The 15,972-nt window shown below is 38.1% G+C and overlaps 1 protein-coding gene across 3 annotated transcripts in view; it reads left to right on the forward strand.

Moving 5' to 3' along the window:
• Window positions 1–15,972, forward strand: part of LOC310741037 (neurofibromin) — a 91,667-nt gene that overhangs the window by 20,068 nt on the left and 55,627 nt on the right. For 2 of the 3 annotated variants that reach the window (XM_083568354.1, XM_083568356.1), the window contains exons 14-28: window positions 766–879; window positions 2,489–2,568; window positions 2,954–3,077; window positions 4,128–4,374; window positions 4,528–4,601; window positions 7,090–7,173; window positions 7,268–7,609; window positions 7,692–7,831; window positions 7,917–8,039; window positions 8,770–8,853; window positions 8,983–9,099; window positions 9,647–9,828; window positions 12,327–12,538; window positions 14,788–14,949; window positions 15,203–15,297. In XM_083568354.1, coding sequence (XP_083424480.1) covers window positions 766–879; window positions 2,489–2,568; window positions 2,954–3,077; window positions 4,128–4,374; window positions 4,528–4,601; window positions 7,090–7,173; window positions 7,268–7,609; window positions 7,692–7,831; window positions 7,917–8,039; window positions 8,770–8,853; window positions 8,983–9,099; window positions 9,647–9,828; window positions 12,327–12,538; window positions 14,788–14,949; window positions 15,203–15,297 — 2,180 coding nt within the window. The remainder of the gene's footprint in view (window positions 1–765; window positions 880–2,488; window positions 2,569–2,953; window positions 3,078–4,127; window positions 4,375–4,527; window positions 4,602–7,089; window positions 7,174–7,267; window positions 7,610–7,691; window positions 7,832–7,916; window positions 8,040–8,769; window positions 8,854–8,982; window positions 9,100–9,646; window positions 9,829–12,326; window positions 12,539–14,787; window positions 14,950–15,202; window positions 15,298–15,972) is intronic. The other variant, XM_083568355.1, reaches the window with a different exon arrangement.

The raw sequence follows: 15,972 nt of genomic DNA on the forward strand, positions 1-15,972 counted from the left end.
TCACTGATACAACCTTAAATGTAACTATAAATATATAAACGGGTTTATGTGTCATTGGTTCACTATATGAAATGATATTGTTGGGAAATCAAATGACAGGATGTTGGAACATAATTATTGGAGTGTATAATTTGGTGTAATTGGGGTGATCATATCCTGTTGTTGTTTGTTTTCGCATTATAACACGTTTTTTTTTTTTAACTGCAGCTGCGTATGCGTTAGGATAGATTAACTATTGTGACGAAAGTATTGTGGCACCTGACTTTCAGTTATATGTTCCTCTTTCTCAAATTGTTATCACAATCAAAATTGTCCATTTTACTTGAATTAAGAGACCATTCCACATGTCTCCGTCTTTTCCACAAACACACTCCATAATGTAGTGGAACATCTTCCCAGAAGAGTGGAGCTTTTTATAGCAGCAAATGGGGACTAAATGTGGAATGGAAAATATTCAAAAAGCACATAGAAATCTTATGGTCTGGTCTTCACAAACTCTTGACATAATAACGTATGAGAGAATTTGGCCAAATCTGCTCTAATGGACGTGCATATTTCCAATAAAAACATCGTCTCAGTTTGGTTTTTCTGCTACATGCTTTGAAAACTAGGACCAGCCGTAAGAGGATAAAATTACACAGCTTATTTGAATGAATTTTTTAAAACACACATTTAAGCGAATTTAAGTTTAAGGCAAGTTTTCTCTCTGTGTGTGTGTGTGTGTGTGTGTGTGTGTGTGTGTGTGTGTGTGTGTGTGTGTGTCAGAACCCAGGGAAGCAAGGTCAGGAGATCCAGAGCAGCACAGCCGATCTCATCAAAGGTCTCACGCAGCTTGTTCCCCTTGCCAACCTGGGGGAGATTTCCCAGGAGGCCATGGAGGTGAGACGAACCCTACTCATGCCAATCAATACCCATGTCACGTGATGTCTGTTTCTCTTTCAACAGTATGTTATAAAACAGTCCTTGGCATTTACAAAGCAGTAAAAAGACGGGGAAAGGACAGTTACGTTCACAACGGAATATTATATAAACGTTAAACATCTGATAGTTTGTAGTTGATTTTAAAAAATCTGACAATCGCAGTAAAGTTTTTCATTCTTGTTTAGTTTTTGCCTGTTAGTGTTCATTCTTAATTAGTTCATTTTAATCTGCATTGCAGTTCACTTTATAGTAGCTTTTGCTTGTTCGATGATCTTATTGATTAGTTATGAAGCAATTTTACTTTGTTATTTGCCAGTTTAGAGAAACACACTTTCTTTTTTAGGGGGGAACCAATAAAATGTCATCATTTTAGATTACAAGAGGTGTGTGTTATAGATTAGAATACACAGTGTCATTGACAAACATGGAAACATTTAGTCTTTTATGGTTTTTGGGACCCATGCATGTTCCTTATGGTTCTATGCAACAAACCAGGTAAAAGGCAAAAAAAAATATTAATTGGACTGACTGGAAGACATTATTGAGGGTCCAATTGGACAGTTTTGGCTTTTGTAAGACAGAGAACAGGAGAGAAGATGTTAGCAGAGTTCCTCACACCCACAGTGAAACATGGAGGTGGTAGTTTAATGGTTTGGGGTTGTTTTTTGTTGCAGGGAAGATTGAAGACTTATTCCAGGTGAAAGGAATACTGTCTAAAACAAGACAATAATCTGATGCATACATCCAGTAATTTGGCTATTTAGAGAGCAAATAGTCGGCTGGAGTGTTATGATGGAACGGTCTGCCCATCTGTCATTGCACTTAAATCCTATTGAACTTCTCTGGGATGAAATGTCAGAAAGAAATATCCAACTTGTGAAGACCTTTTGGCAATTTGTTTTAAAAAGTATTTCAGCTGAATGTTTGGAGAAAAGAACAGTCCAGATGCCAAGAATGTGTAAAGCTGTTATTCATGCAAAAGGGAGGATTGTTTTCAATGAAAATACATTTTTACATCTGTAAATCTTTAGATCTGTTTGGTCAAAGTAATTCTTCATGCTGTTTATTGACGTAGTTTCTTGCATATACCTGGTGTCTCTCAAAAAACGATGGCATTTCCAGACTTCTGACAGGCACTGCATGAGGAGTATAAAAATATACATACTTCAATAAAAAAAAAATCTTGGGCTATGGATTTACAGCCTCCTGTTTATTTATGCTGCGTCCGGCTTAATTTGTTAGTTTGAAGTAGAAACACTTAAAGTGCAGGTAAAAAAAAAGAAAAAAGAAATATGTTTAACCCAAAAATGTAGCTACTGTTGATGATATAAGTGATGTATCTTTATTTCTACCAAACTCTATAGTCAGTGTTATTGATTCAACTAGCAGATATGCCCATATGCTGATATGAACTTAAACAAACATTAGTGTAAATATGAAATGAGAGGTAGTGTTGATAAAGGCGACTTTCTCGATTTTTATAGCTGAAGTACTCCAAAGTTATGAGCTTTAATTAAATGCAGCATTACGAATTTTTGGGCTGACTCTGATGTTCTCTGTTGCAAAGGCTTTGCTGGTTTTGCATCAACCAGAAATCATCGAGCTGTGGAACCCCGACGCTCCCATGGAGACCTTCTGGGACATCAGGTACGCCTTAGAAAAGTTTATCTCCACACAACTGGGCAAAGATTTGTAGCTTAAACTGGGCTCTGATTTTAGAGCAGGCTTTCTTTCTAAAGCACCTAAGCAGATAAATCATTTTATATAAAGTGAGGTTTTGAGAAGCTTCATACTTTATTAATCATTATTTTCTTTTTGTCTGGGGAAGTACTCAATGCTGACTGCCACAGTCTCTGGAGTAATAATCTTTACTCCAATATCCTTCTGCATAACTGCAACATTTACAGGCACCAATGAAATAAGTTACAGATCCATCCATGTTCTGACCCCTGTGTGAACCCACATCTTGCTTAACCCCCTGAGCTTCTGAACCTGTGATTTACCAAGCTTGATTTGTTTGTTCTGAAATCAGCTCCCAGGTTCTTTACTTCATTTGCCCCAAGCTCATCGGCCACCAGCTGTTCAACAGAACGGAGATTCTCAAGTGGCTCCGAGAGATCCTCATCTGCAGAAACAAGTTTCTCCTCAGGAACAAAGTGAGCCACAAAGTTCATAGCTAAATATTTATCCTTGGGTGAATTTTCCAGCATCATTATTTATTTGATGGTCCGATATATTTTTGTCACAACTGCGTTTATTGGCTCTTTACATATGTTTAAGCCAGGATCACTATTACTTGTTATAATAACTCAATGCAGCTACAATATGTCATAATTGATAAAAAAAACAACTGTCAGAAGAACAAAAGTGCTGCATTTAAACACTGCTATAAGTAATATATAAAAATGTACACACACACACACACACACACACACACACACACACACACATGTGTGTGTGTGTGTGTATTTTATACAAATGTAAATCTATTTAATTCTGTTAATAGTGTTTAGCTCATTATATACAAAACAAAAAAATATCGCAAAATAAGGTACAGAGAGTACAAAAGGTCATGACATTGTTCCAGTCAATTTGTAATCATAATAATGCAAAAAATACAAATATCAACAAGATTTAATATCTTAAAGTAGATTGTGAATTGCATTTTTTCTTAGTATCTATTGATTTTGTGATTTTTCTTGCATTTAAAGAACACAGTGATATATGAGTGTAATGAACACAGTGGTGTGTGTGGTGTGGTGTGGTGTGGTGTGGTGTGTGAGGAACCAGTGTGACCAGGGTATAAATATTCCTGAGTTTAGATTAGTAACTAAGATGCATGGCATTTTGTCGAGTCTTTTATATGAACTCTTTTTATTTATTAAATATTTTTAATTTATTAGGTCTTTTTATATTAAAAGATTCGAGAGCGATAGAAGTTTTTTATTGGTCACATATACATTACAGCACATCTTACATATTTGCATATCCCAGTCATGCTAGGAAGCTGGAGTCCGAGTGCAGGGTCAAGTGGGTTAAGTGCCTTGCTCAATGGCTCAAGAGTGGCAGCTTGGTGATACTGGGGTTTAACCCCCTGACCTTCCAGTCAGTAACCCAAAGCCTTAAACACTGAGATTCTACTTATGATATGATATCTGAAAGTCTATCACAATGTCTAGTCTTGGAATCCCTTCTGACCCATACAGGAGTGTGCAACGACGGGCAGCAGCATCCCCAAGTGCAGGCAGGCACAGGCCAAGCTGGAGGTCTGCCTCTACATGTTTTTGTGGAGTCCCGACGCAGAGGCAGTGCTGGTGGCCATGTCCTGCTTCAGGCACCTGTGCGAGGAGGCAGATATCCGCTGTGGTGTGGACGAGGTGCCAGTGCAGACCATTCTGCCCAACTACAACACCTTCATGGAGTTCGCCTCCATCAGCAACATGATGACCACAGGTTCGGGTTTTAATAAATAACACAGAGTGTGAACGTTTGAGTATGTGACCAGAAGAGGGCAGCAATCGCTTTAATTTTGTGTGTGTGTGTGTGTGTGTGTGTGTGTGTGTGTGTGTGTGTGTGTGTGTGTGTGTCTGTCTGTCTTCCTGTCAGGTCGTTCAGCCTTACAGAAGAGAGTAATGGCTTTGCTGAGGAGGATTGCACATCCTACACCTGGCAACACCGAGGTCAGGGAAATCAATTTACTTCACCGATGAATATGACCATAAGATTCAACTATGCTTTTTTTTTTTTTTTAACAGGCCGTTCCACATTTAGACCTGAGCCACTGCTTTTCTTATTTTACTCAATTTAAGCCTGAGAACTTTACAAAATAATGAGCAAAAATTGAAGCAATGTCACGTCTCTGAAGTATACAGAGGTAATTACAAGGTTGCCACTAGGCTACACTGTTGCTCTGAAAACACACACCGATGCTTTTTTCCATAAGTATGAGGACTTATTTATTTTCATTCAAATGTAGTAAGGTGTGTCGAGGTCAATGCTCACTGTACAGCACACATCTCACAGTGCCGAACCTGCTGGTACAAATCAGTCTCACACCTGAAAACCAGTCACAAACTGCTCAAATACAGTACTCATTCTCCGGATTTGGAAATAACTTACGGTCATGATGAACATGATTCCCCCAGCTTCTCTATTATATTATATTTTGTATGCTACGATTTTAGACCAATCATTAGTTTGCTTCACTTCCTTTTCTTTACATAATGGTCGCAGAACAGTAGGAATCCAAAACTCTTTCGGGAACTGTATGTCCTGTTCGAAAGGTTTTTACACCCTTAAAAACATTCGGTGTCTCAATTGAATCCATCCACACTCATTTCTTATGCAAACTCCTCATGTGCTTTTAAAGAATGCGTGCACAAATAAAGCGGAAGGTCGTAAAAGGTCAAGCGTTAGAAATGAGAATGTCGGGAAGTAAATGAGGTTTGTCCGTAAAAACATTCCAATATACACAATACCAGTCAAAACTTTGAACATACCTTCTACTTCATTTGTTCCCATTTATTTGTAGTCTTTTTAGCATTCATACATTCATAGTTTGGATGTATGAAACCGTCCTTTCACCCTTTTCATGTGAAAAAAAACCCAAAGACATTGCATATATCCACTGATCTAGTGGCCATTCCTTGTGCATCTCTTCTGCTTTTTGTTTTTTCGACAAGACGGATTCTTTGCAGCAATTCGATCATGAAGGCTTGACTCACGCAGTCTCACACAGTGGATACTGAAATATGTGATCCATTTGAACTCTGAGAAGCGTTTATATAAATCGGCAGCTGGTATTTAAAAAAAACCTATCCTCTGCAGCAGAGGTAGCTCTTGGTCTTCTTTTCTTGTGACAGTGCTCACGAGAGACTGTTCATAGCATTTGAAGCTTTTGGAAAATGAACTTGGAAATATATTTAAAGTTCATTTTTTTCCCCAGAAAAAAAAAAAGTTTTTTTCCTGAAAAAACCTGTCTTTTCTGGGTACTTTACTGAGTGTTTCTCGCCATAATATGGATTTGTACAATAGGTTTAGTAGCAACTGATGGTCTAAAGCAGCGCTCCCCAAACTTTTTTGCGCCCTGGACCAATTTAATGTCAGACAATATTTTCACGGACCGGCCTTTAAGGTGTGGGGAATAAATACAACAAAATAAATGATGATGATGATGATGATACGACTGACATAAAAACTAATATTTTCTAAATATATAAATAAACGTAAATCCACTGTGTTGTTGTTTGTTCATTTTGCTTGCTTGGGGTTTTGAATTTAGCGGTAATGTATTATGTGTTACCGGCCGGAGCAACCCCTTTAAGAAGGTAGCGGATGGAGGTGTGACCGAGGCAAGAATTTTGACATGCATCAAGAGTGAGTCATAGACAGATGTGGCAGAGAGAATCCGGTAATTTTCCAAAATAAAACCGTTCAGAATCAGATAATAAATAAAACGGAAATAATGTAAGTCATGTATTCCTTCTGTGCGGCCCGGTACCAATTGATCCACGGACCGGTGCCGTTCCGCGGTCCAGGGTTTGGGGACCACTGGTTTAAAGCACAATAAAAAAGCTAAAACATGTCACAAATGAACTCTTGACTCTAGATGACTAAAAAGAAATTTGACGAGAGTGTGCCGAGCTTGGAACAATCTATAATTGTTTAACATGTTGTTGTTAACTACAATATTCTTTAGGTGTTCTTTCATTTGATGATTCAGTATGAATGCACAATATTTAAATCAATAGTAATAAACATTGAAGGTATAATGTATATTTAGTTAGGCCATAATTTTAGGCATTTACTGTTTTCCACTTTTATTAGATAAACAAGCGTTTCTTCATTCTTGTCTTTTTATTTTTTAGTTTTTCCTATTCATTATTATTACATCAATTGTGCTAATATTTTTTTGCATGAATATTTATTATTATAAACTATATTTACAGCTCCGGTGTTGTAAAACTAAGCCAATAAAATAGTCTCAATACTGGAGTGTTATTACACTAAAAATAATGTATGTATTGTATGTACATTTTATAGATATGGAATTTTTTTTGTTGTTGTTTCTTTGTTTTCTTTCCCATTTACAGAATGTTTCATGTATGATGAATACAAAATGCCCATGAATTAAGAGAATAAATGCATTACATTGTGTTTCTGTTACAGGCCTGGGAGGACACGCACGCCAAATGGGAATACGCCACCAAGTTAATCCTGAACCACCCAAAAACTAAGTTAGAAGACTGTCAGGTGAGTCTGAGCGTGGAGCGTTTATAAAAGGTGTGAAATATACCTGTAGAGTTTTTCGAAACCGGATCTGACCTGCTTGTTTTTTCCCCCTCAGGAATGGATCAACATGACTGGATTCCTGTGCGCTCTGGGTGGTGTGTGCTTGCAGCAGAGGATCCTCCCACGCCCTGCTACATACAGCCCCCCGATGGGTCAGCTGAGTGAGCGTAAGGGCTCCATGGTGTCCATGGGCTCATGTGAGGGCAACGCCGAGACGCCACTCAGTAAGTTTTTGGACCGGCTGCTCTCACTGATGGTGTGCAGCCACGAAAAGGGTGTGCAGATCCGCAACAACGTCAAGGACCTGGTGGGTTTGGAGTTGAGCCCGGCTCTCTACCCTATGCTCTTCAACAAGCTGAAGAACAGCATCAGCCGCTTCTTCGAAGCACAAGGACCGGTCAGTGGAACTCGCATTTGGACTGTTCATTCACATTTCAGTTTTTTTCCCCCTGTGTTTTACCGTGCTCTGTTTCTTTCAGGTGCCAGTCAACGAGACAAACACCCAGTTTGTGGAGCAGACCATCGCTATAATGAAGAACCTGTTAGATAATCACACAGAAGGCAGCTCTGAACATTTGGGCCAGGCCAGCATTGAGACCATGATGATCAACCTGGTCAGGTAAGATCTCCACCCTTCACTCATGTCTCCTGCACAGGACAGTTAATGCAGGTTCGTCAGGAGTTTGTTGTGATTGCGTCGGCAGGTATGTGCGCATTCTGGGCAACATGGTCCATGCGATCCAGATCAAAACCAAGCTGTGCCAGCTGGTGGAGGTGATGATGGAGCGCAGAGACGATCTGTCCTTCTGTCAAGAAATGAAGTTCAGGTGAGAGAGTGGTCAGATTATCTATTGGACCATTGCTCAGATAGAACTGTTCTGATCTACGTGTGTGTGCGTGTGTGCGTGTGTGCGTGTGCGTGTGCGTGTGTGTGTGTGTGTGTGTGTGTGTGTGGGTATACATGTCTCAGTCAGGGATTTGAAATGACGAAATACAAGTATGTTTTGTTCGAAGAACTTTACATTTTAAATCATATCCGTTACTCAGTAAAAATTGATAAATAAATATAATGCAAGGGGGAAAAAATATCGTGCCTCGGAAACTACTGAAACGACTTATTTGGTGGTCAGGAGAACACACACGCTAACTTTACAAGACAGAAAGATGGTGATGGACAAGACTTCCGATGCCATCAAATCGAAAGTTGTTTAATGCATGCGCTTACTATAAATTCTGAATCTGCATTGGTGATTTCTCTCATCACCGTTAATGACATTATAACAGGAGATTTTTGTTTAGACTCAAGTCACGCACTGTAAAATTATTATAATAAAAAAAAAAAAATGTTTTATTGCACTTTTATTTGTATAGGTGTTCCTAGTAAAAACTAGTTGAAAAAATTTAATTAATAAAATAAAGTAACTATATCAATTCATTTTAAATCAGCTACTTTTTACTTGAGTATTTTTTAAGACTGGTAACTTTATTTGTACTTAAGTCAAATGTAATTGTATTAGGAGTAGAATATTGTATTACTTTTCCCACCTCTGGTCTCAGGAATAAGATGGTGGAGTATCTGACAGACTGGGTAATGGGGACCTCCAACCAGGCAGCCGACGATGACGTCAAGTGTCTAACGAGGTAACTTGCCATGACCGTTTATTATTTTTTTTTAAACAGTGTATCTTACTAGGAATTTGCACCGATTACATTATTCATTTAGTAATGAATTCTACTTTCTATTTGGTAATTGTTGCATGTTTGTTGCAGGGATCTGGATCAGGCGAGTATGGAGGCTGTGGTGTCTCTGCTGGCCGGTTTACCGCTCCAACCGGAGGAAGGAGATGGGGTAGAACTCATGGAGGCCAAGTCTCAACTTTTCCTCAAGTAGGACCATATTTCAGCATTGTGTTAGCATGGTTGGATGGTGGAGCTGCAGGCTGCATAGCGATTCCAAATCTTATACTGGTTATAAAATTCCATGTTATACCAGGCACTAAAGTCTCATTGACTGGAAACAGTAGTACGTGTTTCAGTCAGGGTTTAATGTGACCCTGCAGCAGCAAAGAGACGATATTGTATTGAATGATGTCATGAGTGAGCAGATCCATGGCATAAAACTGTCTATTTACTGACTTTAAGTGCTACATGACGAGTTAAATTCAAGGATTAAATGTAAAATTTAAAAGCTAGATTACGAATCATAACAGGGAAATTGCTTAGTTTTATTAACTAAAAACTGTTTCGAGAAGTACAGGGGTCAGCAAGCCTCGGTTATGAAAAGCTTGCCACACCTTCATTATGACCTTGTTCAATCAACATCTTAAAAAAAGCCAAATGTGTACATGATCTAGTCCAGACATTATTAAATAATGACACTGAATTAACACACTGGATTAGGAGTATATTTTTATTTTTTCAAAATCTTCCCCAGGTACTTCACACTCTTTATGAATCTGCTAAACGACTGCAGCGAGCCGGAGGATGACGGACAGCAGGTTGCGGGCCGTAAGCGTGGCATGTCGAGACGTCTGGCGTCTCTGCGTCACTGCACTGTGCTGGCCATGTCCAACCTGCTCAACGCCAACGTGGACAGCGGCCTCATGCATTCCATTGGTGAGCAGCTCCTCAGTTCATATGGATACACACATTTTATTTATATATATATATATATATATATATATATATATATATATATATATATATATATATATATATATATATATATGTGTGTATGTGTGTGTGATATATATATATATATATATATATATATATATATATATATATATATATATATATATATATATATATATATATATATATATACAGTGGGTACGGAAAGTATTCAGACCCCCTTAAATTTTTCACTCTGTTATATTGCAGCCATTTGCTAAAATCATTTAGGTTCATTCTTCTTCCTCATGAATGTACACATAGCGCCCCATACTGACAGAAAAACACAGAATTGTTGACATTGTTGCAGATTTATTAAAAAAGAAAAACTGAAATATCACATGGTCCTAAGTATTCAGACCCTTTGCTCAGTATTTAGTAGAAGCCCCCTTTTGATCTAATACAGCCAGGAGTCTTTTTGGGAAAGATGCAACAAGTCTTTCACACCTGGATTTGGGGATCCTCTGCCATTCCTACTTGCAGATCCTCTCCAGTTCTGTCAGGTTGGATGGTAAACGTTGGTGGACAGCCATTTTTAGGTCTCTCCAGAGATGCTCAATTGGGTTTAAGTCAGGGCTCTGGCTGGGCCATTCAAGAACAGTCACAGAGTTGTTGTGAAGCCACTCCTTCGTTATTTTAGCTGTGTGCTTAGGGTCATTGTCTTGTTGGAAGGTAAACCTTCGGCCCAGTCTGAGGTCCAGAGCACTCTGGAGAAGGTTTTTGTCCAGGATATCCCTGTACTTGGCCGCATTCATCTTTCCCTCGATTGCAACCAGTCGTCCTGTCCCTGCAGCTGAAAAACACCCCCACAGCATGATGCTGCCACCACCATGCTTCACTGTTGGGACTGTATTGGACAGGTGATGAGCAGTGCCTGGTTTTCTCCACACATACCGCTTAGAATTAAGGCCAAAAAGTTCTATTTTGGTCTCATCAGACCAGAGAATCTTATTTCTCACCATCTTGGAGTCCTTCAGGTGTTTTTTAGCAAACTCCATGCGGGCTTTCATGTGTCTTACACTGAGGAGAGGCTTCCGTCGGGCCACTCTGCCATAAAGCCCCGACTGGTGGAGGGCTGCAGTGATGGTTGACTTTCTACAACTTTCTCCCATCTCCTGACTGCATCTCTGGAGCTCAGCCACAGTGATCTTTGGGTTCTTCTTTACCTCTCTCACCAAGGCTCTTCTCCCCCGATAGCTCAGTTTGGCCGGACGGCCAGCTCTAGGAAGGGTTCTGGTCGTCCCAAACGTCTTCCATTTGAGGATTATGGAGGCCACTGTGCTCTTAGGAACCTTAAGTGCAGCAGAAATCTTTTTGTAACCTTGGCCAGATCTGTGCCTTGCCACAATTCTGTCTCTGAGCTCTTCAGGCAGTTCCTTTGACCTCATGATTCTCATTTGCTCTGACATGCATTGTGATCTGGAAGGTCTTATATAGACAGGTGTGTGGCTTTCCTAATCAAGTCCAATCATTATAATCAAACACAGCTGGATTCAAATAAAGGTGTAGAACCATCTCAAGGATGATCAGAAGAAATGGAAAGCACCTGAGTTAAATATATGAGTGTCACAGCAAAGGGTCTGAATACTTAGGACCATGTGATATTTCAGTTTTTCTTTTTTAATAAATCTGCAACAATGTCAACAATTCTGTGTTTTTCTGTCAGTATGGGGGGCTTTGTGTACATTCATGAGGAAGAAGAATGAACTTAAATGATTTTAGCAAATGGCTGCAATATAACAAAGAGTGAAAAATGTAAGGGGGTCTGAATACTTTCCGTACCCACTGTATATAGTGAGTGAGAGAGGTAGGGAGGGAGGGAGGGAGCGGTGTGTGTGTATGTATGTAAATATATGCACAGCAAATAAATATAAAGGCAGTGTAAATATAATATAGCAGTAAAAAAAAAAAGTGCAAACACTGTTGGAAAATATACAATCTGATAACTTCATCACCTTTCAATTACTTTGTAGTGGTGTACAGGTTTAATGCATCTATGTGTGCTTTTGTGTGAATTGTAATATTTTTAAACTGTTAAAGAACAAATTATGCTTATGCTATTAAACAATAACGATGCATTCTAATAATTTTTTCCTTTTTCTCAACTTCATTTTCCCACGATCGTGGTTATGGTTAATATCCATGATCCACTGCCTCTAGAACATGCCGAATACACAATACAATGAAGTACTGATCACAAGAAAAACAGTGTATGTTTATCACGAGAAAATGAAGTCGCGATCTCGGGAAAACAAGAAAAGATAAAAAATATTACTATGCGTGGCCTCATAGAACTTCTGTATTACAAAGCTTTCTTTTGACCAACTATACTTGAAGAAAAAGTTAAACTATAATGTAAATGTCTTGAGCATAAAATCACATTTTTTTAGAAATGATTCCGTTGCCTTCTTTCTTTTTTTTTTCTTCGTGTTCTGTGCCAGGTCTGGGCTACCACAAGGACCTACAGACTCGTGCCACCTTCATGGAGGTTCTCACGAAGATCCTGCAGCAGGGCACTGAGTTTGACACGCTGGCTGAGACAGTGCTGGCTGATCGCTTCGAGAGGCTTGTTGAGCTAGTCACCATGATGGGTGATCAGGGAGAGCTGCCCATCGCCATGGCACTGGCCAATGTGGTGCCTTGTTCTCAGTGGGTCTGTATTAATTTCCAGGCCATTTATTCCACAGTGGCCAAAGTACAAATCACTAAGTAGGGCTTGAACAAAGCTGGTACTGGTTTTGATGGAACAGGAACCTGTGTAACAGCAGTAAACTTTTAAAAATATAGATCGGCAGATTAAAATATAAAATAGGCATATTGATTTGGTGAAAGGGAAATTTCTCCATGTGCTTCTTTGGTTTGATCACATTAACTCTGCTTCACAGCAGGCTACATCATACTGTCCGATCAGTGATTAATTTCCTGTAACTGCACACCTCGAATTGTTAAATTCCCTGTTTATTTAGTCAGAATTTCTCTTATTGACTTTTCGGTTTTGCTTTTTTTTTTTTTTTTTTATTGCTAAGAGATACATTTCACAACATCTGTTTATGTCAAAAGATTTCCAAATTAGATATACTCCCTAATCAGGGGAAAGAAAAAAAAGAAGATAGAAACGAACACCAAGTTCTTCATGACAATGGCAGATGACAGATCAATATATCTCTTCCGTTTATACAAAAACTATTTACATATAGATGCAGTCTTTAGAAGTAAAAATAAAACAAGTTCTATAGCAAAACACAAAATGTAACCTTCTCTATAGTAAATATACTTTTAACAATCAAATCTATTAACGATTTTTTTTACTTGAAATGATTCTATCCATATATTTGTTTTTCCTTTCCCAGAAAACCATTGACCCCTTGCCCATATAAAGTACTTTAAAACAGTAATCCACTGAAATGCTTAAAATCTTTTTTAATCCATTATGCATATCTTTCCAAAAGCTCCCGATATTAGGGCATCCCCAAAAGTGGTTCCTCTCTTGTGAGCCACAACGTCTCCAACAATTTGAGTGTATTTTTCTGTTTCGGAGTAAATGCTGTTTTGCTTCAAGATTTTTTTTTTAAGCAGTGTTTTTATTGAGATTTGAAAAAAATCTATGAAATATCAGTAAAAAAAAAAAAGCCTGAAAAATATATAATATTATTTATAATATAAACTAAATTCTCCAATATGGTACATTTTAAAGTGTGTCCCTCTGTCAGCACACTTCTGCTAGTAAGGATTCCTGTGCATGCAGAAATCAGTAGTTTTTCTATCATAAAAAACAATCATCAAAACATCAGAATACTGTCTGGTACCACGTTAAAAAACTGTTATTGTAATGCTTATATTGCAAAAAAATGTATAAATTCCACTTTAGAATGAATATTGTACTTAAGTAAAGAAATTTCTACTATTTTCTGAGATTATAGAAAAAATATAAGGCACGTGTTTTCGATATATTTCCCAAATTTCAGGAAGAATGGGTAAATAATTTAGCTGAAAATAGATACATCAATATATCTACCTGTAATGTACGACAGTTTAAACTTGGAATGAGTACAAATATCTTTAATAGGCATAATTATAATTATAGATTATAATTGGAAATACTTGCTACATTATGTGGCCAAAAAAATCTGGCCACCTGAATATAAAATTTGTGTGCTTTTTACTCCCTATTTTTTGTTATAATAACCTCCACCCTTCTGGGAAGGTGTTCCACTTAGATTTTGGAGTGTGCTTGTAGAAATGTGTTCTCATTCAGCTACAAGAGTGTTAGTAAAGTCGGATAGTGATGTAGAGCGAGAAGGTCCGGGGTGCAGCCTGCATTCCAATTCATTCCTGATGTTTTCAATATGGTTAAGGTCAGAACTCTATAGAAGACCTCTCAAGATCTTCCACTCTTACCCATGAAAAGCATAAGGTTATGGAGCTTGGCTTTGTTCACAAGTGCATTGTGATGCTGGAACAGGTTTGGGTCTAATATTTCATTGGAAATTTGAATGTTACCGCATCAAATACATAGTTGTGTGCCTCCAAGATTGTGACAACAGTTTGGGGAAGAACCACATATGGCTGGTGTCCCAATACTTTTGTCCATATAGTGTACATGTGATTATACTGAAGATAACTTGACGTGCTAATTGTTTTGAAAAGTACTGTAAAATAAAAAATAGACTGGAGGACTGTCTACTGTTCTAAGGTGGACTTTATCTGTAGATTCCTTCCCAGGCTGATTAGACATCAGTTTGGATTGTATATATAGAAATCCCTGAAACACAAGGTCTTGATGTACATGTTGTGGTTATTTTTGATTAATCTCTCATTGTGTGTGTGTGTGTGTGTGTGTGTGTGTGTGTGTGTGTGTGTGTGTGTGTGTGTGTGTGTGTGTGTGTGTGTTTTCCCGTGCAGGACGAGCTGGCTCGGGTTCTGGTCACTCTGTTTGACTCGCGTCACCTCCTCTACCAGCTTCTGTGGAACATGTTTTCTAAGGAGGTGGAGCTTGCTGACTCGATGCAAACGCTTTTCAGAGGGAACAGCCTGGCCAGTAAAATCATGACCTTTTGTTTTAAGGTTGGCACACATTGTGGCAATGCAAATCCCAAAAAAGCCTTTTTTTTTAAAACTTAGCCACTTGTTTTTCATTAAAAAAAAAAACAAAAAGGGTGTCTTTGATGATTTGTTTAATGTTTTTTTTTCTTTCACGTCCCTTTTTTCTCACTCTCGCTCACTTTCCCCCTGTTTTTTTTATTTATTACTTTTTCTATCTTTGATATTTGTTTGTGTTCCTTTTTTTTTTTTTTTTTTTTTTTTTTTTCCCCCACAGGTTTACGGTTCTACGTATCTGCAGAACCTTCTGGAGCCCCTCATCGGTGATGTCCTAAAGTCTACCAAGTTCAGTTTTGAGGTGGATCCCACCAGGTAGCCGTGCCACCCTTAAAAAAAAATCACACATGCTATATAGAGATATATAATTAGACTTAATGATCCGATTTAAAACAGTTTTTGTTTTTCTGTAGGCATGGGTTGTGACGCAAATGCACACGAGCGTGACACGCATGCAAACAAGCCTAAATCTGCATACAGTCAAGTGCAAAACTTTGCCTGTCCCTTCCCAAAAAAAACAAAAAAAAGGAGTACATAAAAGGCTTGGCCATAATGTCAGACCAGATCTGCAATATCTGATCTATTTTTCATTTTAATATTAATTTTACTTCCATAGCATATCCTGTGAAATTCAGGCACACTTTCAAGGTTTTTGAGAGACCCATGCATGTTAATTTTATTTGTATGCAATAAACCAAGCTATTTAATTGCATGAGACAAATATATAAATGTACAGATGTCAATTCATCTGAAATCTTTTGCCATGTCTCATGTAAAACGTGCCACAAGTCTTCACTAATTGAATACTTTTTTCTGACCTTGTGATCCACAGTTCTGGTACCATTCTCTTACATAAGTTGTTCTGTTAGAGCCAAAAATGTCAAAGTTGTAATCTATTGAACTTTCCTCCAGGAATTCAAGTCTTTTTTTTTTTTGGTGTATTTTTGCCCTGTTACATAGTTTGTTCTACGTATATAAACAAAACTAACA

The sequence above is a fragment of the Silurus aristotelis genome (assembly GCF_946808225.1).
Source record: "Silurus aristotelis genome assembly, chromosome: 18".
NCBI lineage: Eukaryota > Metazoa > Chordata > Actinopteri > Siluriformes > Siluridae > Silurus > Silurus aristotelis.